This window comes from Rhinopithecus bieti, unplaced genomic scaffold, assembly GCF_001698545.2.
Source record: "Rhinopithecus bieti isolate Rb0 unplaced genomic scaffold, ASM169854v2 scaffold_37314, whole genome shotgun sequence".
Classification (NCBI taxonomy): Eukaryota; Metazoa; Chordata; class Mammalia; order Primates; family Cercopithecidae; genus Rhinopithecus; species Rhinopithecus bieti.
Genome location: NW_016816196.1, coordinates 1498501 through 1523898, shown reverse-complemented (window position 1 = coordinate 1523898; position 25398 = coordinate 1498501). Strand labels below are relative to the sequence as shown.

The following is a 25398-nucleotide window of genomic DNA, read 5'->3' as shown; positions in this document are numbered from 1 at the left end:
GCAAACACCAGCAGGACATTTATTATTAATCGTGCCATGGTACCATTAGCGAATACTTTTCCAGATGAACAAACCTCCAGAAAAGGTTCTCTGATTTCAATATATTACAGAGGATCCACAGCCAAATTCCCAAGTCCTCTCAGTTCCAAGGGCTTTCATTACTATGGGTCTACATCAGAAATCATTTCTAAAATAGTGACAATTTAATATTTTAAAAATTTGGAACATATCCTAAAATTCAAACAGGAGATAGAACAAGCTATCAACTAAGAAGCTTGATAATGTTAGCCACGCAATGTTAAAAATATTTCCTAAAATATAATTTATGGTAACTTATAGAAGCCATAGGAAAACTTGAAGATGTGCTTGACCTCTGTTGATAAGGATGCAGGTAAATGACCAGAAATCAGTCAAAATCTTATTTATTTATTTATTTAGAGACAGTCTCATTCTGTCGCCCAAGCTGGAGTGTAGTGGCACAATGTTGGCTCCCCGCAACCTCCTCCTCCTGGGTTCAAGTGATCCTCCTACCTCAGCCTCCTGGGTAGCTGGGACTACAGGCAGGTGCCATCACATCCAGCTAATTTTTGTAATTTTTGTAGAGACAGGGTTTTGTCATGCTGCCCAGGCTGGTGTTGAACTCCTGAGTTCATGCAATCTGCCCTGCTCAGCCTCCCAAAGTGTGGGGACTATAAGTGTGAGCCACTGCACCTAGCCACCACCTGTTTTTTTAAAAAATCATAGACCAGAAAGTAGTCCTGAGACCTTCCCTTTCAGTTCCTTTGTAATCTCTGTAGAGAGACCTCAGATACCTCTATGAGCATTTTTTGTCAAGAGTAGAACTACATGGCCATGCATGGTGGCTGACGCCTGTAATCCCAGTACTTTGGGAGGCTGAGGCAGGCAGATCACCTGAGGTCCAGAGTTCGAGATCAGCCTGACCAACATGGAGAAACCCTGTCTCTACTAAAAATACAAAACTAGCCAGGCGTGGTGGTACATGCCTGTAATACCAGCTCCTCGGGAGGCTGAGGCAGGAGAATTGCTTGAACCCAGGAGGCAGAGGTTGCAGCAAGCTGAGATCATGCCATTGCACTCCAGCCTGGGCAACAAGAGTGAATCTCCATCTAAAAAAAAAAAGTAAGAGTAGAACTACAGGCACAGCTCCAGTGATGTGTTGGTGCATCCCAAGATGTACAAGGAATCAATTGGATGCTCTATAAAAATCTATTGCTTTATGTGTCTATGAAATATATTTCTGAACACAGGCATTGCTACCTCTCCAAGAGGTAACCAATTTAACATGGCTCATGAATATTAAAGTTTCCTTTATTCCCAGATCACAGTGCCTCATATTATGATTTGACTTTTAGACTGAAATCTACTGCCTAAATTTTATAATCCATCTACACAAATAATCTATATTAGATTGTATCAAAAAGTGAACAGAATATTGTACAACTAGAAAATTCCTTTTTTCGTCTCTAATACTCCTAGAAACACTGTCTAAAGGTATGCTGAGTGAAACCTACTAAGCTTTCAAAACCAAGAATAATCTATAGGATCCAAAGAACAATAGAAGTCAGTTAGAAAATCATTGAAGCTTCTTTGAACATCTTGATGCTTCTACTAATTCAATATAGGATTGCATGGAAAGCTAACTCAGCTCTCTGATGTGCCTTTTAAGAGAGGATACACACACTGTGAGAAGGGCTAAGAGTATTACCATCAGTATATCACATCAAAATGGTATAAGTAAACTAGAAATAATATTTCACTGCTTCTAATTAAAGTTAATCTCTACCCTAAGAGTGAGTTAGTATCTGCTACAGTAAATTCTGCAATGAGAATGCTAAGGGCTACCTTAGTGTAGCAAATGAACCAGTTCAAGAGAAAGTTCTGGAATTGATTAATTATGCTTGCCATGAGCACAGGAAGAAAGAGCACTAGCATGTGTGCCAGGTATTCCTTCTTTTTCAGTGGCATGCCCCAAGGGAATATGGTGTTAGAGAACTCCAAACTTTTCTACACTGACTTTGGCAGCAAAATAAACATAACAGAAGAAAGGAATTTTTAAAAATAAAATAAAATAAAAAACTTTGAAATAGCTCTACTGAATGAATGGCATTTCCATGCTTTTGAATGCAACAGGCTATTCCTGGATCACTATCCATAAATGCTTATGCAGAAGACATTACTATGGTCCAACTCGGCCATAACTAGCAAAATTCAAACTAAACCCTCAATATGGGTATTCTTGATTAACTGTTAATTAATAATGCATATCATCTTTTTTACAATGAGTATTTTTATTGAACAGTATATTTAACACACTTAAAAAAATTATCCTATTACCAGAAAGATGTAAATGCCTTATCATATTGGATTAATGTTAACAGACTCTACTGCTACCTAAAATACTGCATTGCACTTAACCATAAATGTGCCAAAATATTTTAGGGAAAGTTTTTCAAATCCTTTTACTCTTTTCCTTTCCTCAAATACTAAAATTTATTAATCATGTATTTCATAGGGGAGAGCAAAGTAAAGAGACAAAAAAATTAAGATGAGTTGTACACTGAGCTGACTACCATGGGAAGAGATTATTAGCTCTGTTTTCTAGATGAAAAAAAAAAAAACAATAAGAAGTGAAAACACCAGGTCATAAACCCTGATCCATATGATTTAAAAGTTCACCCTCTTTTTACTGCACCATCCCATAGAGCTCAGCAGTTTAAGTTAGAAGTGTGACTTCCTCCCAATGACTTCCAACAAACAGGTCTGTTAGACAATACAGGGGACTAATAGACTGGAATCACAAGCTCTGATGTTTGAAATAAACAGTCACACAATTGTTTTATGCTTTTCTATGTACGTACTCTATGTAACCCAAGTGGGCATCTGCCCAGTAGAGTAGATCATTGGTGTAATCAATGGTGATGCCATTAGGCCACTCTAACTTGGTGGAGATAATCACAGACTTGTTGGTTCCATCCATGCCTACTCTCCCAATGTATGCGCGGTGACCCCAGTCTGCCCAGTAGATGTACCTGTCAGGGCAAACACAAAAGATCAGTCCCTGATGCCAAAAGAAGTCAGTAGCCAAAATACACACCTTTTCTCCATTTAGAGAAATGGAGTCTACATTCTGTAGAGTCCCTCAGAAAGGAAAGAGAGCTAACAGCAAATAATCTAAAAAAGAAAAAGGAAGGGGACAATGTACAGAAAATGTTCACAAATAAACACAACTAACTGAATTTCAGTGGCTTTGACATGGAGAGTCCAGTAAAGAAATTGGTTTTCTGAAACCACAATTTTCTTTGCACACAGCCAAAATACATGACTCGAAAAGTGCAAAAGTGTGTCAGGGCAAAGAAAACAGAACAGCTGATGATGATGATTTGAAGAAGCCATGCTTCTACTCATTATACTAAACGATTTACCAAGTAGGAAAAGCAGAAGACAAACCCCAGCAAGACATTGGCCTTGAGATAGCTATATGAACAGCCTTTTTGGTAACAGAGGCGGAATAAGGAGGTGAAAGAAAAGCCCAGGATTGCAGGGAGACAATACCCATATTGAGGGTGAAGGGCAAGTCCTCTGGGATTATCAAAGCAGAAGGTGTTGTTGGCATCCACACAGTGCTGGGCCAGCATGCGGCGGTGTCCACCATTGAGGTCAGAGACAAAGAGGCCATCCAGGCGGGCATCCAACCAGTAGAGCTTTCTAAAATGGAGAGCCAGGAGTTAACCAATATAGTCACTTTGTGAAATGGGACATATTTAGTCACCCAGTTTCCTATCCAAGCTACCTGAGAATCACAGACAGTTGTTAGAAGTCACCTTTCTTCAGGCAAATGAGGGCAGGGGAAAGTAGGAAGTTGGTATTCCTGCAGTAAGGCAACAAAGCGTGCAAGACTGTGTATAATAATTCCCACTTTAAGGTGGTGTCATGTAGAAAATACTGGGGACACACCTCATTCGACGGGGCTGGTTTTACTTTCCTCATGCAGCATAAGACACCCTCTCCAGGCAATGCAAAGGCTTAGCAGAACAGGGAAGCAGAGGTGAGTATCATGAATTACAGTTTAAATGGTGGAGTCAAGGAAACAGACTTGTCTAAGTGTGTCACTGAAACTGCACAGAGAAACTCTGAATTATGACATCCTTAAGATAAAGATTATGACACCCTTAGGATAAAGAGACATCCCTGCCTCTGTCAGACAGGCTGTCAAAATGAGTTTCTTAACCTGTGACACGTTTTACTTAATCAAACCTAAGAAGCTTTAGAAACATATTAGGATCTATTAGAAACTGCTACCGCAAGGATATTTCTGTTATAAATACATTTTTATTCAATAAAATTTATTTTTCTTATAAGTAAGTGTTCTTAACCCAAGGTCTTTACCCAGAATCAGAGAAGCCAGCTTTGGGGATCTGTGTACTTTCTAAAGGGGCCCACGGTTTTCACCAGAGTCTTATAGTATCCATAACCCTCCAAAGGGTTAAATGCCCCTATAATGAGAAGGTCATTTAGGATTCGACAACCAATTCCAACCAGAAGGAGAATGATTTCCCTTCCAAAAGACCTGAATGCCTCTTTGCAATAAGTACGCCCTTATCCATTCATGCTGGATATCTGAATAGTTACGATAGTAGCATTGCTTCAGTCTTGAGCAAGAAGGAATGAGTATCCATATATGCACAAGTCTTGCCAGTTAATTCACTTGGGGAAATGACTAAATCCTGATGAATGAGATGGCTATAACCTTGGATTCCATCACTAGACACTAAGAACAGTGACAATTATAGTAGCTAATTATTGAACACTTGCTAAATGCCAGGCCTTAGACCAGGGACTTTTTAAAACATTACATTATTTCAGATCACAACAGGCTTAGAAGGAGTTGCTATTATTATTCTTGTTGTATTATTATTCCTGTTGCTATTACCATTCAAGTCCTGGTAGACTGGCTACACCATAAGGCACTCTACTCTGTTGAGCTTACTGTTTTTCCATTAATTTCTCTTTATTCCACAGTCAAAAGACACCCTGTGAACAGATTCTTCTCAAGAAAACATGGAGAAGATATTCCATATCCACTCCTGGAAAAATTAAGATAACTGAGAGCCAACAGTATCTTGCAATGTACATAATGGTGGTTTAAAAAGTTATATCAAATGTAAGCAATGAAATGAAATGAAATGAAACCAAACACCCTAATGTTGACGCAGAAATCTTTACTAATATTGGAGAAGAAAATTTGTTGCTAATTTCAGTGTAGCTAGTATCTTAGAACTGCCCCCTACCAAAGTAAACATAAATGGGCTCCGTTCTGCCTTTGCGTTTTCAGGAACATTGATCCTGGTTGTGCAGCATCCGGGACTTTCAAGAAAAGTTTACCCTACCCTCACCCAGACTTTCTTGGCCATCTTCCTCACATGTATTTAATTCTCTTCTGATGAAGAACACACCCTGATAGAGAGGAAAGTAGCTGAAATCCGAGGGAAATTTCATTCTAGCAGTTTCTCAGAGAGAGGGTTGAATGGCAATATCTTATAGTTCAAATACTGTTTTTTCTGCACTGGAACAAAGGATGGTGACAAGAACAGTACCATGTTCAGTTCTGTTCCTGGAAATCATTAATCACTATACTTTCTGACACGTAGGATATGTGAAACAGGAACTGATACATACAATAGGAATGCTTAGTCAATGTTCCATTCATTATTCAGCAAGCACTCAGCACCTATGTCAGGCCAGCTACTGGTCAGGGAGAAATGGGAAGCCAACTCTCCCCACCCCGTTTAGGATCTTTACCCTTAAGGGGGTCAAATAGGATGATGTGGGGAAGAGTCCTCTGGAGGTCTGGGTTGATTGCAACAAGAGTCTTTACAGCATAAGTGCCTGCAGATTGATGTCTATTGACCACAAGGCCAATTAGTTTATGCTGCCAAGAATCTGATAGATTTGATATTCAATAGAAATGTTAAGAAGTGTGGCTAATCTGGTAGTTTAGTTAAAATACCACCGGCCTGCCTTAAAGCCTGTCAGTTTCCAGAAGGGCAATCTCAAAACAAGAGTCTCGTGTTAGCCATTCTCCAGTTCTCATGACCAGCCCATGCTGGGAATTACTAGCATTGGTTGGTTTTTTTGTTTTGTTTTGTTTTGTTTTTTTTGAGACAGGGTCTCACTCTGTCACTCAGGCTGGAGTGCCATGGCATGTTCTTGGTCTCTGCAACCTCCATCTCCTGGGCTTAAGGGATCCTCCTACCTCAGCCTCATGAGTAGCCAGGACTACAGACATACACCACCATGCCTTGCTAATTTTTTCATTTTTCATAGAGACAGGTTTCGCCATATTGCCCAGGCTGGTCTTGAACTTCTGGGCTCAAGCGATCCTCTCATCTCAGCCTCGCAAAGTTCTGGGATTACAGGTGTGAGTCACTGCTCCTGGCCAATGACTAGTATTGTAAGCAAGCCTATGTACCTCAGGAGAGCAAGGGCCATGTCTGCCTTGATCCCCTCAAAACCCCTGCTGCTTGTCATCACACTGGGCATGCGGGAGGGACTCAGGAAGTGACAACTGTGAATGCACCAGTGAATGCATGAATTGTCCCTTCATATCATCTCCAGTTAAGTGAATGGCCAGCAACAGTGAATTCTCTTCCCTTGCAATTCCTGTTTCCATAAAAATGATACTATAAATTTTAAAATAATTAGATATTCTCTTCTGTATCTCTCATTTGAGTATCAGATACAAAGCAGAAAATAAATCTGCAGAAACACTGAATGTATCTGCATATTAACCCAAGTTGAAAAATTAATTTCCTATCAACATGAAAACATGGTTAGAATTTTTTTTTTAATTTTAACTTTTAAAAAGCTCATCAGTGTTTTCTTACCTGGAAACCCACTCTACAGCCAGACTTTCTGCAGCTGGTAGTCTGTGGTTTATGATTGTCTCCTTGTTTGTCTTATTCAGAAACATTCTCTCAATGACTTGCCTCTGTGTATCAATCCAGTACAATCTCTTTTCTATTCGGTCAAAATCTAATGCCACAACATTGCCCAGTCCTTCCAAGATGAGGGAGTAAAAATAGCCATCTATAGTTAGATTTCTCAAATAGTAACGGTTGCTAAAAATGAGATAGGGTTCGATGTTACTGTTTTGCCGGCAGGTCTTTCCATCTGGTTCTCGGAGGTAGCCTGGGGCACACTTACAGATGTAGGAGCCTATTACATTCTCACACTTCTGGCTACAGACAAAAGGCATCTCTGTGCATTCATCAATATCAACACAAGTCCGCTTGTCAGACATAAGCTTGTAACCAGGACGACAGGAACAATAGAAACTGGTTAAGGTGTCTGTGCAGTTGTGATCGCAGCCACTGATTGAAGGGTCATGGCATTCATTAACGCCTGTAGGTAAAAGGCAATTCTTAGAGATCCTAAAATATCAACAACCAACTCACTATAATGGTTCAAAGTCAACATTCTACTAAATAGTGCCAATTCTTAATGAACCATGCTAAGACAGACAACAGAGACTTCCAAATACTGTGGATTATTGAAAAGTCACTATTTTTCAACTTCCTCACCAACTTACTCCTTCATCAGCAGTTTAAACAACTAATAGAGGAGAAATGAGAAAGAAGAGGAGAAGAAAAGAGGCTGGCCAGTGTGCTGGTCAAACAGGGCTCAGGGAAAATTTTCTAAATGCTCTGATTTGTAGCATCTTCCAGTGTGACTGCTCACACCATGGTCAAGCTCAGGCTTCCAGTGTGACATCACTGAACACGGAACCACAAAGAGATACACACATTTGCCTCTCACGAGATGGCAAGAGCTCAACGCTAGGTGCAACACAACACTACACGTCCCTCTGGCTGGTCCTGTAACACGTGGGCAACCTCACCCAAAAATGATCTACAGAGGGAGGAGCACATGTTCTTATTAGTTCTCTATTCATCAAGGAGCAATAGATTAAAACTTCATGCACTGCATAATCCATGATCCAAATATCAGACCAAGCTCTGCCACTAGTTTACCGTGCACCCCCCCAAACAATTCATTTCCTGTCTATGGGCTACAGTCTTATTATCTACAAAGAGAAGAGGGTACAGAAGATCACTAGGACTCCTTCTAGTTTTAAGAGCGAATGTTTCATAGGTTTGGAAGAGACCTAATGAGATCACTTCCTCTTCAAACTAAAAATTTTAATTTCAATTATGTACTATTGAGAATTTAATTCTTACCGTTTAGGTAAGGTAAAATTAATTAAAATGCAATGGAAATCTATATGAATTAGGACTAAACATTAAAAAATTCCATATGATTTTTGTATAAATGTGTAATATAGCACATGCTTTTCTTAATTATTAAATGGTTTTTGAAACTTTGTAGAAATTTGTAGAAGTTTCTCTTATAATAGAACAAAAGCCAGTTTTAGATGATTTTTAAATTTTTTTCATTTTTTTTTCTTCAACTTTTATTTTAAGTTCAGGGGTACATGTGCAGGATGTACAAGTTTGTTATAACAGGTAAACACATGCCATGGTGGCTTGCTGCACAGATTTTTTTAATATTATGCCTAGATATTCTCTTCTCTACATTTCCACAGTAGTTTCTGTCTAGCATTTAATTTTAATGTTATTTCATATAAATCTTATATTTCATATAAGGACAAAAACTACAATATATACTTCCGGGTCAATTAGGCAAATGCTTTCAATGAGTACTGACGATTAACCAGTGAAATGAAGAAAACAAAATAAATGAAATGATATGGTCTCTCTCTCTCAAAGTATTTAAATTGTTATTACAGAGACAATACCAACATATATGAAACAATGATTACCAGGATTAAACACCACAAACAGGATGAATTGCCAACATTATGGAGTTCAAGATGGTGCTAAGCAAAAAATACCCGTGTTATGGATTCTCAACTGCTTTACTTGCGGTGGTTGGGGTGAGAGGGATATTAAACTCTCCCATTCAATTACCTGAGGACAAAAATGAAGAACAGGCCAAGGAGTCCTAGCAGAGGGATGCTTCAGGCAAAAAGTCATCACAGGGATTCAAAGAGAATCAACACGGTTCTCTTCATTCTCGAGCACCTTATTTGGCAATGTTAAATGATGGCCTGAATATTTGTCCATCTTCTGTTCTCTCTAATGACTAAGTAAAGAATTGGTCCAAAAAAATGTGTGTCCCCATCTTATATGCCAAGAAACCTTGGTACCCTTTGCTATACCAGGAATAGTGATTTTATGGTAACTTTGTAGTTAGAGGACAGGTTGGAAAGTCTAAGTCATAAAGGGTTGATAATCCATATTCAGTCTCCCCTGTATCCTTTCCCCAAATCCTCTGTTGTACTCACCACAGCCTTTCTCATCGCTGTTGTCCAAACAGTCATCCAGGTGGTTGCAGAGTTTCATCATCTCGATGCAGCGCCCATTGTCACACTTGAACTCATGAGGCGGACACGTGGGTTCTGGGGTGTGGCACAGGTGCATCAGCTCATCAGATCCATCTCCACAGTCATTATCCTCATCACAGACGAAGGTTTTACTAATGCAGCGCCCGTTCTGACAGGTAAACTGATTCTGCTGGCAGGTCTGGTATAAGCAGCCCCTCTCATCACTATAGTCACCACAGTCATTGTGCCGGTCACACCTGTATCATGAGATCCAGTACCACTTTTAGAGAGGTTGACAATAAACCTCAACTGTTACGCACTTGGAGCTTTGTTTCCTTCTCCATCTACCTAAATGCCAGATCAACCATTTTAAAAACATCACCAGTGTCCCACCAACATGGGACATGTACACATATGTAACAAACCTGCACGTTGTGCACATGTACACTAGAACTTAAAGTATAATAATAATAAAAAAAGATCACCAGTGTCCTTGGTCCCCTTTCCCCCAACATCTTCATCTACCCAATTCCAATTCCAGAAGAATCCAATATTTGGCATTCCATACAACTTCCTCAGGAGCTGGCTGCTACCATTAGAAATGCTACTATTAAATGCTACCATTTAATAGCTATAGACCATTAGGAGGTCTGTAGCTATTAAAAATAATTGTATTCATTTTTTCCTTAGTTGATAAACTAATCAAATACAACTTTTGTAATTTTGGCATACATCAGATCTATGAGACAGCTTATGAACACTGGCACTATCTATGTTCAACAGATAATGAGATAGCCAGTGGGTACTGGCAATGTACTGGGTAATCACATGATAAAAGTGCCCATACCCAAGTGGATACTCATAGGGTGAGTGCTACCTACATATTATAAATAATATTATTGGGTGTGTCCTCTAAGAACACATATCTTCCCACTGGAATAACGTTTACATTGTTAGTCCTGTTCCTTCCATCTTTCATTACACTCCTGCCATCTATCATGAGATGTGAGTCTTCATGGTGATGTAAATGAAAGCAAGCTAGTAGGTTAGTATGGCACACTGGCAAAGGAAGAAGGCATGCCGTAGTACTAGAAGCTATCTCGAGACCTAACATACGCAGGCATCATTATAACAATATAGTTTCCTGAAGTTCTGTGAGCCAAACTGGCCTTTCTTCTCCATATTACTCCAAGATCCCATAAAAGTTATGATGTCTAAAGGGGGTCTCACATAAGCATAAAGGAATCTTTGATAAGAATGAACAAAGCTAATGGTTTTGAACAATTTAGCATAGAAAGCATAGGAGTGGCACATAGAGCATTACGAGATGTGAAGGCAACAACGGTGAATGTGGTCAGTTTTACAACTGACCTATAACCAGGCCTGCTAACCAGCACTGCCATCCATAAACCCAGGGCCTTGTCAACATGATTTACAGCAAAATGTGTGCATGTAATTGTGAAGAAAGCTGTGGTCAAGGCAGACTGGCTCGGCTCCATTTGGTCTCCCGGGAGCTATTTAACTCATTTCCAAATGGCTTGAAAACACCAGTGCTTTCCTTTCTCTAATTTAGATCCAAAGCATGAGAAAAAACAAGTCACTAAGCAAATCACCAAGCTTTCAGACACTATTGCAAGTCAGTATTCCCGCTCACCACCAAATTGTCACCCCTCAGTCTTATCATCCATGTTTTTCAGCAGCATCAGTAATGAGTCAAGAAAAAAGAAAAAAAAGTCAATAGGAAAAATGATCTCCTGTCCCACTGTACAAAATGGACAGCACATTTTCTGCCAAGCAAGCAAGGAGATGCACACTAACAGCACACCTAGGGGAAGCTACTCCAGACACACAGATGTTGGACTTATTTAAAAGCTGATAGCTCAGGTTTTCAAACAAACAGTATTATTTTTCTCTTCTACTATAGCCCTTTTCAAGGAAATTCAGAAATCTCAAGAAAAAAAGAAAGAGAGAGAGAGAAAGGGAGAGAAAGTGAAGGAAGGAACAAGGGAGGAAGAAAGAAAGGGAGGGAGGAAATGTTACTGTGCTGTGAGGTCATAGTAATGATAAAGGAAGAACCCTGAAAGCTCAGAATGGCAGGAATAAAGGAGACAACTTGGAGTCTGATCAAAATCAACACCTGCTACAGTTCTTGTGCCTAGAGTCTAAGCCTAGGTATTCAGAATATATTTACATCTAAGACTAATGCTACTAGCTATTTACCAAATTCAGAAAAACTATAGAAGTGCAACACAATAGAACTCTTGAGCAGTAGGGAGAAAATATAGACAAAGAATTATCCACTTTAGCTGAAAAAAATAAAAATCTACACTTTACATCCATGTTACTTAAATACAAACAAAGCATATTCTACTGCAGTTTCAATACAAAAGAAGACAGCTCCATCTCTTGAATGTCTTCGGATTGTCAGTTCACAAACTACCACCTCTCAGCAATGTCCACTCATCAGAGGATGAATCATGCACAGAGTATATTTTCTTGATAGCATTTATCCATTTGCTAAATTACTGCTGAGTCCCTGCTCCTTCACCTCCTCCTCCTTCCTCAGGACCACCACAATAAACACACAATCGTACACCACACTGGACTCCAGTGGTACGTTAGCGCCTGTTGATGAGCTGTCCGCCCCTCCATTCAATGGCCCCTGCGACTCTGCTGCTCTAATCTTGTGCCTACTTAGTGTATCTTTCCCATTGTCTTCCTTCGCATGCTGTAAACTGGCCATTCCTGTTGCTCTCAATGTGCCTCTGTGTCCCTTAACAGTCCTTGGCCCAAGCAGTACCTCTTCATGGCTCCAGTTGTGCCCAAATGCCTAAGACATACTTTCACCTCAGGAAGTCCTACTATATCAAACTCACCTTCCACCTTGAGCAAGCTCCTTTCTGGACTCCCCTACTTTTGCTAATGTTCTTACTATTCTCCTAGTCAATCAGGATTGAAACTTACAAATTGTTCTTCTTCTCCATTTCCTTCCATAATCCAAGTATTTGTTAAGTGGGATGACGAGAAGTTGGGATGTTAAGAATGTATATGAACTGTTTGAAGAGGTCCATTTGGAGAAAGAGGTAAGAAGTCAAACAATGGAACATTGCAGGAGAGGTCCCCCAAACCAGCAGGCTGTGAGCCGAATCTGTTTGACCCACACAGTGTTTTAAGAATTTTAAAATTTGCTTCCAGCTTTAAAATCAGACTATTTCATATGAAAATCCAGATTTCCAACTTCTCTCAAAAACAGCATCAGAAAATTTGGCCTCCCAGCCCTCCTGCATGATATTGATCAATGTCTGCATCCTTAGTTGGAGACACTGTGTCTCAGTTCACTCCACCTGCCTCTCCTTGACCCTGAGCCTAAGAGCCAAGCTCTATTTATCACTCCACCTGCCTCTCCTTGACCCTGAGCCTAACAGCCAAGCTCTATTTATCACCATGCTTATGCTGTTATTTTTCTTACAGCAGAGAAAGGAGAGTGAAACCATTCTTGTAATACCAATGCCTCTACTCCAAGTGGAAAATTAAGCGGGTCACCAGCTTCAAGAAAGAATTCTTATCTCAAGCCCTCTCCACTAATCTCCCCAGCCCTCTTTGCAAGGCCAGATTCTGTCTTTAACAGGCCCTAGGCATTTTTGTCTTGTTGGGCTCCTTCCTCCATAAAAATATTAAAAATTATATTTAATTTTAAATTGTTAATGATATTATATATCAATAATTTATTTAAGTATCTAACTTCTTTTCATTTTAATGCAGTAATACTGGTATAAACCCAGATATGTTAATATTATACATTAAAATACTTTCTTTGATGTAAAAGGGTTTTTTTCCTCTTGATTTTAAAAGGAATCCAAACATTTTCATAGGCCACCAAAAGCAACATGGGCCCTGGGCACTGTGGTCACTGTGCCTAATAGGTAAGTGAGCCCAGACCCCATGGACATTTGAGGCTTGCTGGGTAACTTTTGAATCCTCAATTCACCTGAATATCTCTGGGATACACAGTCCGTAACCACAGGTGAATTCATTTTCAGAGCAAGTTCTCCTGGTGCAATTCTGATTCTCATCGTAGCCATCAGTACAATCCACATCGCCATCACAGACCCAAGCCTGAGGAATGCACTTCCTGTCCGGAGGTCTGTCATTTACACAGAGAAACTCCGAATCCGAGCAGTTTTGATTCTCTGAAACCAAAGCACGCAAGAATCAGAAAGCATGAGAGCTCAGTGCAGCAGTTAATTCTCTTTGCTTTAATGTTACTTACCATTCTAAGGATGAAAGGAAATGGGAGGAAAACACATAGACAAATTACATTGCTACTATAATAATAGATCATAATACAAATACCTCCAAAGGTTCCATTTTAATTGCTTTGGACCCTGGCTTTTTCAAAGAAATCAATATAATAAAACGTCTCATTTATTTTTCCATAAAATACATTAGAATGGTCATACTTTCTCCCTTAGGGTTTCAGAAAACCACTACCATTTTGTTAATCGGACACGAAATGCCTTATATTTTGGTAACTTTTTTTAGTTTACAACGTATAATCACACAAGCACAATGTGAGATAGGTATTTTTACACCAGTTGTATAGATGAGAAAACTAAAGCCCAAGATGATTAACTGGATGTCTCAAAGTCACAGAACTAGGTGAAGAGCCAAGGCTTCAAACCTAGGTCTTTCTCCTCCAAATTTGGTGCTTTTTCAACTACATTATAGCTACCACCCCAAGCAGTATTGAGGTGAAGAGGAAAGGCATATGTTAACAGAGTTGTCAGAAACCATGATGCTATGAGGAAAGAGATGAGATGCTGACATCGAATCATTAGTGTCCACAAAATGAAAGGACAAGTGTTTTATCCAGTCTCGTTGCAGGTGAATAGGAAACAAAAGAAAGGAGATGTTGGTAAAGACAGCTGGGAGAAATGCACATGCCACAATCCATGTATGTGCAGCTGTCAACAACCCATGTCAGCGGATAGGGTGGATGGAGTAAATGTGGAGTTGTGACCCGCCCCCACAGTCACAACACAGGAGGGTGCCATCAGACGCAAGCAGCAGGGAGTCACTGAGTCTATTGCTCTACCATAGAAAGACATTCTGATTAATTCTTGGACTACCTAAGACTTCCATACCCTGTTGGTAATGAAAATGATGTTCCATTTTCTACTCAAGAGGCATAACACCCCTCCCTCCATACGGCTTTAAGGTGACGAAGGAAACTAGAAGCAGTCCATTGTCATACTGTGAAGGTTGCTATTAAGAGTGGCCAACCACTGGGTGCAGTGGCTCACGCTTGTAATCCCAGCACTTTGGGAGGTCAAAGCAAGAGGATTGCTTGAGCCTAGTAGTTTGAGACTAGCCTGGGCAATATAGCGAGACCTCATCTCTACAAAAAAATATAAAACATCAGCCAGGCATGGTGGTGGGCCTATGATCCCAACTACTTGAGAGGCTGAAGTGGGAAGATCGCTTGAGCCTGGAAGGTGGAGACTGCACTGAGCCATGATCCCGCCCCTGCACTCCGGCCTGGGCAACAGAGTAAGACCTTGTCTCAAAAAATAAAAAATAAAGTAGCCAACCAAGTATTTGTGGGGTTTTTTTGTTTTGTTTTTTTGTTTTGTTTTGTTTTGTTTTGCCCTAGAAATGTAGGACAAATGTTTTGTCCATTAGCCAAATGTAAGAGAAAGAAAGTAAACATAAAGTCATTTTTCATTACTCTGAAGCATTTAAGTGGATGATATCAAACACTCCCAGCATGGAGAAACAAAGGTAACATTCTATCAGTGTCCATTCAATTAAATAGAAATCTTCGATCGTACTCTCCAAACACAGAAAAACAACTCTACTGCATTTCCCTGGAATGTGACTCTGCAATGGAATTAATCAGCTTCACTTACGACACTGGTGCCTTTCATCCTCATCGCTCATATCCCCACAGTCATTATCACCATCACAGATCCATTCGCTTGGGATGCACCTCCCCCGATCACACTTGAACTCATCGGCGAGGCAGGTTCGTTCAGGGTGACCTGAAAAGAGCAATAGCATTCTCAGTGAAAAGCGTGGTTTGCAGTCCAGGAATCTGGAGACAAGCTGGCTGGAGCATGGGTTGTCTAGACAACCTGAACCAGAGCATTATTTCGTTACATACATCTAGGGTAGTCCTCCAATAAGACTAGTACCAGTGACCAACAGTTTGAGGTAAAAGTAGTCAACTGACAGTGCAAAGCCCTAATTATCTTTGGTGACTAAAATGAGATACAATATTCCCTTATGGGTATGGTAGAGAAAGAACACTTCTTTTCCCAGGGAAGATAGGAATTACCTACTATTTCACATGTTTCTATTTTAAAATCTACTTTTCATCCAAAACCATTTTGTTTCATGCAAACTCTCCCCAGCCTGCACTCCCCATCCTTGCTCCCTTTCCTTGTTTCCATAATACTTACCACCATCTTTCAACATACTAGACAATTTACTGATTGGTTGCCTGTCTCCCCTCTTTAGAATATTAGCCCATGTGGGCAGGGATTGTTGTCTTATTCACTGACACAGCCCAAAAGTTCCTAGAACATGGCTGTTCAATAAATACTGAATTAAAATAAGTCACTCCTCCACTTCAAATTAGCCACCACTGATTCAGATTCTTTAACCCTAACCCTACATGTTCCTACTTAACTAATCAAGGTGTCATAAGCTCCCAAACCCAGGGTGTACTGGAATTAGCCTAAGGCAAGAGAAAATATAAATGCAACTGATAAAGACATAGCCTAATCATAACAGTAAGAAGAAACAGGCTTTTTTAGAAGCTGCTATGAAAAGTGTGTACATTGATCCAGACCTATTTTTTTGTTGTTGAGACAGAGTCTCACTCTGTCACCAAGCTGGAGCACAGTGGCACAATCTCGGCTCACTGCAACCTCTGCCTCCCGGGTTCAAGTGATTCTCCTGCCTCAGCCTCCCGAGTAGCTAGGACTACAGGCGCCTGCCACCACCCCCGGCTAATTTTTGTATTTTCAGTAGAGACAGGTTTCACCACGTTGGCCAGGATGGTCTCGATCTCTTGACCTCGTGATCTGCCCGCCTCGGCCTCCCAAACTGCTAGGATTACAGGTGTGAGCCACCACACCAGGCCTGACCCAGATTTCTTGAAGAGACATATCCCCTTTGACACAGCAGCACCACTTGTGGACATCTAGACTATATGGATCTTTCCACATGTGCACAAAAAGGTTTCTAAAAGGATGTTCATCCTGGCACTGTTTTTCTTAGTGAAAAAATGGAAACAACCTAAATGTCCAACCACTAGGAAAAGGATAAAAATACATGGAGACCATTCATATTTCAAAGTATTCTTTGGCAGTGTACAGGAATGAGGCAGGTCTGCATTTGCTGACATGACGTTAAGCTTAAAAAATAAAAGCGAATTGCAGAAAATATGTATAGTAAGACCTCATCTGTTTTTTTAAAAAACTATATATCAAGATATATAAAAGTAAAGTAAGATATATAAAAGATAAAAGTAAGGAGAATTCACACCCATCCTTAATAGTGATTATCTTTGAGGAGTGAGGGGATTGGAGAAGGGTGAAAAAATGTAAATTTTACTTTTTTGTACATCGTATTATTTCTTTAAAATATATTTCTGAACATTATTACTTTACTACAATAAGGACATATTCATATGTGGGTTATGTGCTTATTTTATTTAAATAGATCAGGTCATTAGTACTCATTGCTATTACTATGACTCTCATTACCATAGAGAAGTTTAAAAAGTCATATTAATTCTTCATATATTTGAACCAATAATTCATACATTTGAACCAATCTCTAAGACTATTCTACTCATCTGGTAGTTATTAATTATTTCCTTTACAGGTCCTCAAAACTCTATGCGCCCTTTGCTTTCTATAAAACTTTCAGTGTTGGGGAAAAAGAACGTAGTGAAGCACTCCATATACCACTCTCCATCCAACACAGAATTTAAACCTGAGAGAAAATTGGAATCAAAAATAGTGTGACTTCAGCTATAAAACTATACTGATGATCCTAAGAAAATATCCTGAAAATAAAATGTTTTAAATATGGTGTTAATATTTACTACAACAATATATACAACAGAGAAATAAAATAAAAGAAACCTAATGCTTAATAATAGAGGCAGTTAACTTGATACTATAACCACTCAGTGGAATATTATAGTCATTAAAAGGAGTATGAAGACAAGGATGAGCAAACTTTTTATTAACTAGGTAGTAAATATTTTAGGTTTACAGGCCCTATGATCTCTGTTGCACCTACTGGACATAACCATTGTAGAAGGACAGCAGCCATAGATGTTATGGGGCTGCATTTGAGTAAAATGCTATCTATAAAGACAGGCAACTGGCCCACAGCTATAGTTTTCTGACTCCTAAATAGCAATATGATTTATTGACAGGTTTTTTAAAGCAAAGTAGAAGATTGTGTTTTTATATTTTTACAATGACGTAAAAAATGTGCATGGATATAGATTAGAATTTGTGAAAGCCAATAGCAGACTCCAAATGTAAACAGGGCATAACTGTCCCCAGGAATACAACCAAAGGCCCCTGCAACTTCTTGGGCCTCTCGTGCACAGAGACAGAACAGGAAGAGGATGCATGCCCCTAATATACTCCTTCCGCATGTATATGACTCCAATCACTTTTGGGTCTTCTTACAGCTTTGTGGGCCAGCACTCAACCAAATTCAGAAACTTCAATTGAGAGTCAACTAAAATTAAGTTCTACCAGCTAAGCACTGTATTAGGTGCATCACCAATATAATTTCACTTTATCAGCATCAATCAGCAGCTTCCACATCCTGATCAGCTCCCCACACAGTGCTCTGCACTAACAGGTCTTTAATGAATATCTGCTGAGCAGTGTCAGCATTCCAGATGAAAGCTGGGACAGGAAGTGCAAGCATTCAGCAGTCATGACCCTGGTCTGTATTTGAAGTGGTTGGAAGAGACTGAAGTTGTCTAGCTGCATCGTGATGTTTTTCATGCTTGCTTACTCTCTTACCGCAAGAGGCAGGTTCATCAGAGGCATCAAAACAATCTATTTCCTGATCGCAATACCAATGTTGAGGAATACAGCGCCCAGATGTGCATTGGAACTCACTGCTGCTGCACGTGTGAGTGGCTACAGGAGGGAAAGAAGATAAAATCCATGAGCAAAACGCAAGCATGTTCCCATCAGTCTTAACCTGCCTCTATCTCTGAGCTAGATAATAGTTACCAAAAAAGGAAGACTGAGCCCAGAAAATGGGTGTTTGTGTAAGCTTTCTGTGGGGAGCGAGAAGTACGGGAGACAGAAGGAAGTCAATCCTGCCCCAATTCCCCAGCTGTTTTTTCCGGATTCCAGAAATAAAAAAAAAATTGTATTTGTTAGAAATGCCAAAGAACTATCTTTGTGATAAATGAAATCACAAATTGTAAGTCTTGGTTTTATTTTTTCTACTATAATGTAAAATTAAATAAATTCCATTGCAATAATAATTAAAAGCAAAACAATAATATGACTATATCTAAGTTCACTCCACACACAACCTTTTAGCCATGTTAGATAATAATTCTAGAAAGTCGGCAAGGTTATCATCTTATTCATCCTTGGAATACCAGACTTTTAGTTGAGTAAGTGGGAAACTCTGCCTATGTTTGAACATTGACTCTTTTCTCGAGTAACTTTAGGTAGCTCTGGTCATATGCATTTTCCAAATTGTTATGTGGGTGCACATCTAATTAAAGTCTTGCAATTATTCTGGTCTATGAGGCTCTCTTGCTTTGGCTCCTGATATCTGATGATTTGCCAGGGGAGAACTGACATGGAAGCAGAGGTCCCTGGAAAGTCAGCAATAACTCCTATCTAGCCCTATCTAGTGGCGGCATCCTGATTCTGCTTCCTTGTGCTGCTGTTATTACAACAGATTCCTCTTCCTGTGCTGTACCCTAGCTTGGTGACAAATAATTATGATGTCCTTTGGTTTTCTTGGGAGGGGACCATTGACAAGAGTTTAACTACATATACCCAGAACAGGGAAGGGCAATCACTAAATCCTTAAATTATGTAACTATTTATAGTAATAGTCTCAAAGTTATCAAACTTAAGAAAGGCTTTTTAATTTGAGCTATAAATACAGGAAATTGTTTGAATGAATCAAATTGCTAAATATGAAATAGAGATTTCTGAAATTCAAATGTACCTAGGAGATATAAAGATACTTTCAGTTACTGGTCAGGCACGGTGGTTCACACTTGTAATCCCAGAACTTTGGGAGGCTGAGGCGGGTGGATCGCTTGAGCCCAAGAGTTCCAGACCAGCCTGGGTAACACAGCGAAACCCCATATCTACAAAAAATACAAAAATTAGCCAGGCGTGGCGGCACATGCATGTAATCCCAGCTACTCAGGAGGCTGAGGTGGGAGGATGGCTTGAGCCCAGGAGGCGGAGGTTGCAGTGAGCTGTGATCATGCCACTGCACTACAGCCCAGGTGACAGAGTGAGGCTGTCTGAAAAAAAAAATAGTTTTCAATTACTAATAGCCACTATAATAATATTAAGAGTAAATTATAAAGGCTTAACAGGCAAATTCTGCCTACGTAGATGAAGGTGAAAGGCTTTCAACACTGGGAGAAATGGCTCTCCAATAGTAGCAGATCTCTGGAAGAAATATTCAGGGTCTGGGAATTCCAGACAGAGAACAGAGAGAAAGAGTTTCTCATATCCATGCAATCACATCCGAAAGCAGCTGCTTACCACCTCTACTTAGAAGGTCAATGTGAAATGACAACTGAAATCAGCCCAGATACCCAAGCTTCATATCTTTGTATTAGCTCACAACATGCATCTCTGGAACAATGGAAAGAAAAGCAGTTTTATCTTACTCACTGCAATAAGTAGGGTTTTCATCACTGTTATCTCCACAGTCATTGTCTCCGTCACACAAATAAATGCGAGGAATACAAATATTTGAATTCTGACATTTCGTGTATCCAGACTGGCAAGTGCGATCAGCTTGAAAAAGACAACCAGATAAATATTTGGAATATATCCACCAAATATGTATTATGAACAGTATCCATGCTAACAGATCTATTGTAGAACTCAAACCACTGGAAGGGCGGCATTTTCAAAGCTATCAGAAAGGCAGGATTCATGATACTCATGTTACTTATAGACTCTATAGTAACAAGACACATTTCCAGCTGATACTGGGGAGAAGGGAGAGGAGATACTGATTTGTAGCTTAAATCAACTGTTTTCATTAGTTAATAGTATCAACGAGAGTTCCAACTCTTGGTAAAATAAACTATGGCATTTCCACACAATGGAGTAATATGTAGCTATTAAAGGAATAAAGAAGATTTCTATATACTGATAAGTAATGACAGCATAATCTTCAGGATATATTGTTAATAGTAAGAAAGCAAGATTCAAAACAGTAGGCTATATTTTGTGTAAGAAAAATGACGATATAAGTGTATGTGTGTGTGTAGCAAGAGAGAGATGCTTCTACTAAAAACAAAAACAAGAAAAGATAAACTAACAAAAATTGTCATCTCTCTGGATAGATTGAGAAGAGCACAGAGGAAGCAGAAAGGAGAGGAAGAAATGAAGGACTTCTGTAAATGCACCTCGTCATGTAGTTTTAACTTTGGAACTATGTATGTTATTTTGTACAAATAAAATCAATAAAATAAAAATGAGAAAAGAAAATAACATTTGGAAAGAGCAATAGATGAAGCTAACTATATATCAAGTTGATAGAATAACCCTGCAGAAAAAAAAATTCAAATATCACTAAAATCAGTATTTTGACTGCATATCTCTAGTGGGACATAATCTAAAATGCAAGAAGAATCTTGCATTTAGTAGATTTAGTGTTAATAGTATTATTTGAGTGGTTATAATAATGTTGAAATTATTATAGGCATTTTGAAATTACTATATAATAAAACAAGTAACTATATTCATGTCAAGAGAAACCATGATTTTAAGCATGAGAAGAGATGTGATTATAAAATCTAAAATGCAAACAACCTGTAATCTTAAATTTAAATGGGAAATATCAATAAAAAGTTTTTTCTGGCCAGGCGCGGGGGCTCACGCCTGTAATCCCACCACTTTGGGAGGCCGAGGCAGGTGGATCACGAGGTCAGGAGATTGAGACCAACCTGGCTAACACGGTGAAACCCCATCTCTACCAAAAAATGCAAAATATTAGCCAGGCATGGTGGTGGGTGCCTGTAGTCCCAGCTACTCAGGAGGCTGAGGCAGGAGAATGACGTGAACCTGGGAGGTAGACCTTGCAGTGAGCCGAGATCATGCCACTGCACTCCAGCCTGGGCGACAGAGTGAGACTCCATCTCAGAAAAGAAAAAAAAAAAAAAGTTTTGTCCTTAAAAGCTGTATTTCCTAGCTCTGACCATTGAAAAGGACTAGAAGCAATGAAAGCTAAGTAGGAATGAGCACCCCAACCCTGTGATAATTTCTAAGAATCACAAAGGGAATGAGGTCTCCTTGGAAAAGTGGTTAATTCCAGGACTGGGACAGGAAATATAAGATAAGCTTGAGCTATAAGAAGATGGATTGGGGTCATGTCAAAGAACAGAAAATCCAACTTAAGGACTCTCATTGGCCTAAGTTTGGACAACTGTGTACTAAAAAGAACAGTTGACAGCACTGTATTAAAACTCATCAAATACATAAAGATCAAAGAGTTCAATATAACACTAAACTAAACTAAACAAAAACTTAATTATCCTGTGTCATCAACTCATTACTCGGAAAATTGACAAGCAAAAGGTATTTATCCTGTAGATTATAATTACCAACAAAAGCTGACAAGGGAAACATCTTCTTTATCAAACTTCAGCTAATAAATGTGGCAGGAATACTATAATTTTAAAGTGCCCATTTCATAACCCTTAAAGAAATAATGGGTTTATGGAACAACCACCTATGGATGCTAAAACCATTGGGTGAAAGGAGGATGGGAGTTTCATAAGAGAAGATTCAGGCTGACGCCAGAATCCACTTAAAGTGGGGCAACCGAACATCATGTGCCTCATGAGGTGATGCAACAGGAAACACACAACTCCACCTCTGAAACACTCTTACCCAAAGAATTGCACCTGTTACTATCAAAACTGTAGGTCTAAATACCAGTTCATAGGAAATAAGAGGGATAGGATAAATTAAATGGATCAATTATGCAAGTAGTCAAATCCAGAATGTGAGATATTCTACAGGACAAATCACCCAATCTTTCTAATGAATCAATGACATTAAAAAGTGGGAAGTGTTGTGGCATAAAAGAAATTGAAGAATTATAACAATCAAAATCAATGTGTAGATCTCATCTGAACCCTAACTTGAACAGAGTAACAGTAAAAATACATTTTGGGGATAAGTAACAAAATCTGAACATGGACTAGGTACTCTGGGATATTAAGTAAGTACTGTTGATTTTGCCAGGCATTATAACAGCATGGTAGTTGTTTTCTAAAATATCATCAGTGAAGTGCATGTCTAGGAGTCACTTTAAAATACTAGAAAAAAGGAGAGAAAAATGAAACAAGATTGGTATTTGTTGATACTTGCTACCGTGCCTAGCCAAAAATTTACATTTTAGATAAATACTTTGGCTTTCTTTTTTTTGGAAAGCCTTTTGTTTTTATATAATAATTTCATCTCCCATGATCCAAGACTTCAGACCCAAAATCACAATAAGCACTTAAGATAAACTTACGGCAATTTTTCTCATCTGAAGTGTTATTATCATGGCAGTTGTCTACACCATTGCAGACAAACTCACGAGGTATGCACCTTCTATTATTGCACATAAACTCCGTGGTGGCATTGCAGTCCCTGAACAGGCACCCTGCCTCATCACTGCCATCACCACAGTCATTGTAGTAATCACAGCGGTAAGAGTATTGGACACATCGCCCATTGGCACAGGTGAAGGCTGTCGGTGAGCAGGTGTGAAGTGCTAAGAAGAGGAAAAACATGAGAACAAACCCTCTTGATTAAAGCATTATCCTAATTTTTAAAAAGATACAATTAAATAAAAGGGACACTTTGAATTTACCTTCCAAGGCAAAAAACGCTGCAAAACGGACTGCATGCAAAGTGAGATAACACTTTTAATTAGTTAGATTAAGCAAAATATGTTGCATACCTTTTTTAAATAAATTGTTTTATGCACAAATCAAGTAATTTCAGCACAAATCAAAGTGATTCTATTTCTCGATAATCTCAATTTATCTCAATCACAGAAAAGCAAGCAATTATAGTTTATTTCAGGAAAATAAAAACTCCTAGCCCCTATCACAGTCTGCTAGGAAAAGGTAACCAACCTCAGAACTCCCTGAGAAAGTCCACCACGTTTTATTCACTCTATTCAGATGGAAGCTGAGGATTGGAAGTTATTTTCATAAAATTATTGAAATAATGACCTTTGTGCTATGAAAATTAGTAAAAATGATACGTTTCCTCAGTCCCAAGCTAAGCCAGGCTTAGCATGCACCATGTCTCATGCTAAGGGTTTTTTACATGTTGTTTCTCCTACTCCTCACAAGAACCCTAGTAGTAGCTCCATTTTACAGATGAGACATCTGAGGCTTGAGATATTAAGTAACTTTCCCAGGGCTACACAGATTACAAAATACAATCACCAGGATGATGACCGTGCTTGTGCTCTTAACCACTATAGGTGTGATTTAACAGAAACAGTCTGGATTATAAGAGCAAACATTTTTCAGCTCTACCAGGATGCCTAGGCACACAGTTCAAACCCATTCACACACAGCAGGATTCTGTACAAAACACTTGACATCAAGAAGCCATTAGCTCCTATCAAAAGCGCCAAGAGTCCAACTCACCACAGACACTTTCCATCTCATCACTGCCGTCCCCACAGTCATTGTCATTATCACACTTCCACTCTAAAGAGATGCAGCGCCCATTGGAGCAGGTGAAGGAAGATGCACCACATCGTTCACCATTGTCCACAATGCAGTGCTTCCTGTTATTGGCCAAATACCAGTTGCCCTCATGTGGACACTGGCACTCAGCACCATTTGGACCTGAAGAAAGATAATCCCAGAAGAAGCAAAAGATGGATACAGCCACCGTTCACATTGTCCCCTACACAATAGCACTTGCAACAGCTTCTACATTAAATGCTCCCTAAGACAAGCCATGGAAATTCTGCCCATTAACCTTTTAACTATATTCTGAATCACTTTTCCATGAAGAAGAGCAATCACCAATTTCTAATAAATGTGCTGATTCCTTCTAAACAACAGGAAATATCAACGTCTCTTCTCAGCAAAATTTGCAAAGCAACAACATCTAAAGGCATACCTTCCCATGAATTTGCTGTTCTTTATAAAATGCACAATGAAGCATATGATCCCACCCACAAATACCACCAGAAATATTTCAAACTATAAATAATACCTCTTAAGCAGAAAATGTACATCCTTTTATAAGGAACACAGGCTCATTGACAGAATTCCTAGTCAAGACATGAAGTAGGGCAGCCAAGCCCTTCATCTTTCTTTCTAACTGCATCAAGCTTGTATTTAAAATGCCTTCATAAGCTAAGTGCTGTGGCTCACACCTGTAATCCCTGCACTTTGGGAAGCCGAGGTGGGCGGATCACTTGAGGCCAAGAGTTTGAGACTAGCCTGGCCAACATGGTGAAGCCCCATCTCTACTAAAAATACAAAAATTAGCTGGACGTGGTGATGTACGCCTGTAGTCCCAGCTACTAGGGAGGCTGAGGCAGGAGAATTGCATGAACCCATGAGGTGGAGGTTGCAGTGAGCCGAGATCCTGCCACTGCACTCCAGCCTGGGCAACAGAGTGAGACTCCGTCTCAAAAATAAAATAAAATAAAATAAAATAAAATAAAATAAAATAAAA

The 25398-nt window shown here is 39.3% G+C and overlaps 1 protein-coding gene across 2 annotated transcripts in view; it reads right to left on the bottom strand.

Moving 5' to 3' along the window:
• LRP2 (LDL receptor related protein 2) overlaps positions 1–25398 on the bottom strand; it is a 229106-nt gene that overhangs the window by 49381 nt on the left and 154327 nt on the right. For both annotated transcript variants that reach the window (XM_017854503.1, XM_017854502.1), the window contains 10 exons: positions 24351–24554; positions 23216–23458; positions 20353–20478; positions 18487–18606; positions 15334–15465; positions 13413–13614; positions 9386–9681; positions 6906–7422; positions 3574–3726; positions 2880–3050 (listed from right to left, as the gene is read on the bottom strand). In XM_017854503.1, the coding sequence (XP_017709992.1) occupies positions 2880–3050; positions 3574–3726; positions 6906–7422; positions 9386–9681; positions 13413–13614; positions 15334–15465; positions 18487–18606; positions 20353–20478; positions 23216–23458; positions 24351–24554 (2164 nt within the window). The remainder of the gene's footprint in view (positions 1–2879; positions 3051–3573; positions 3727–6905; positions 7423–9385; positions 9682–13412; positions 13615–15333; positions 15466–18486; positions 18607–20352; positions 20479–23215; positions 23459–24350; positions 24555–25398) is intronic.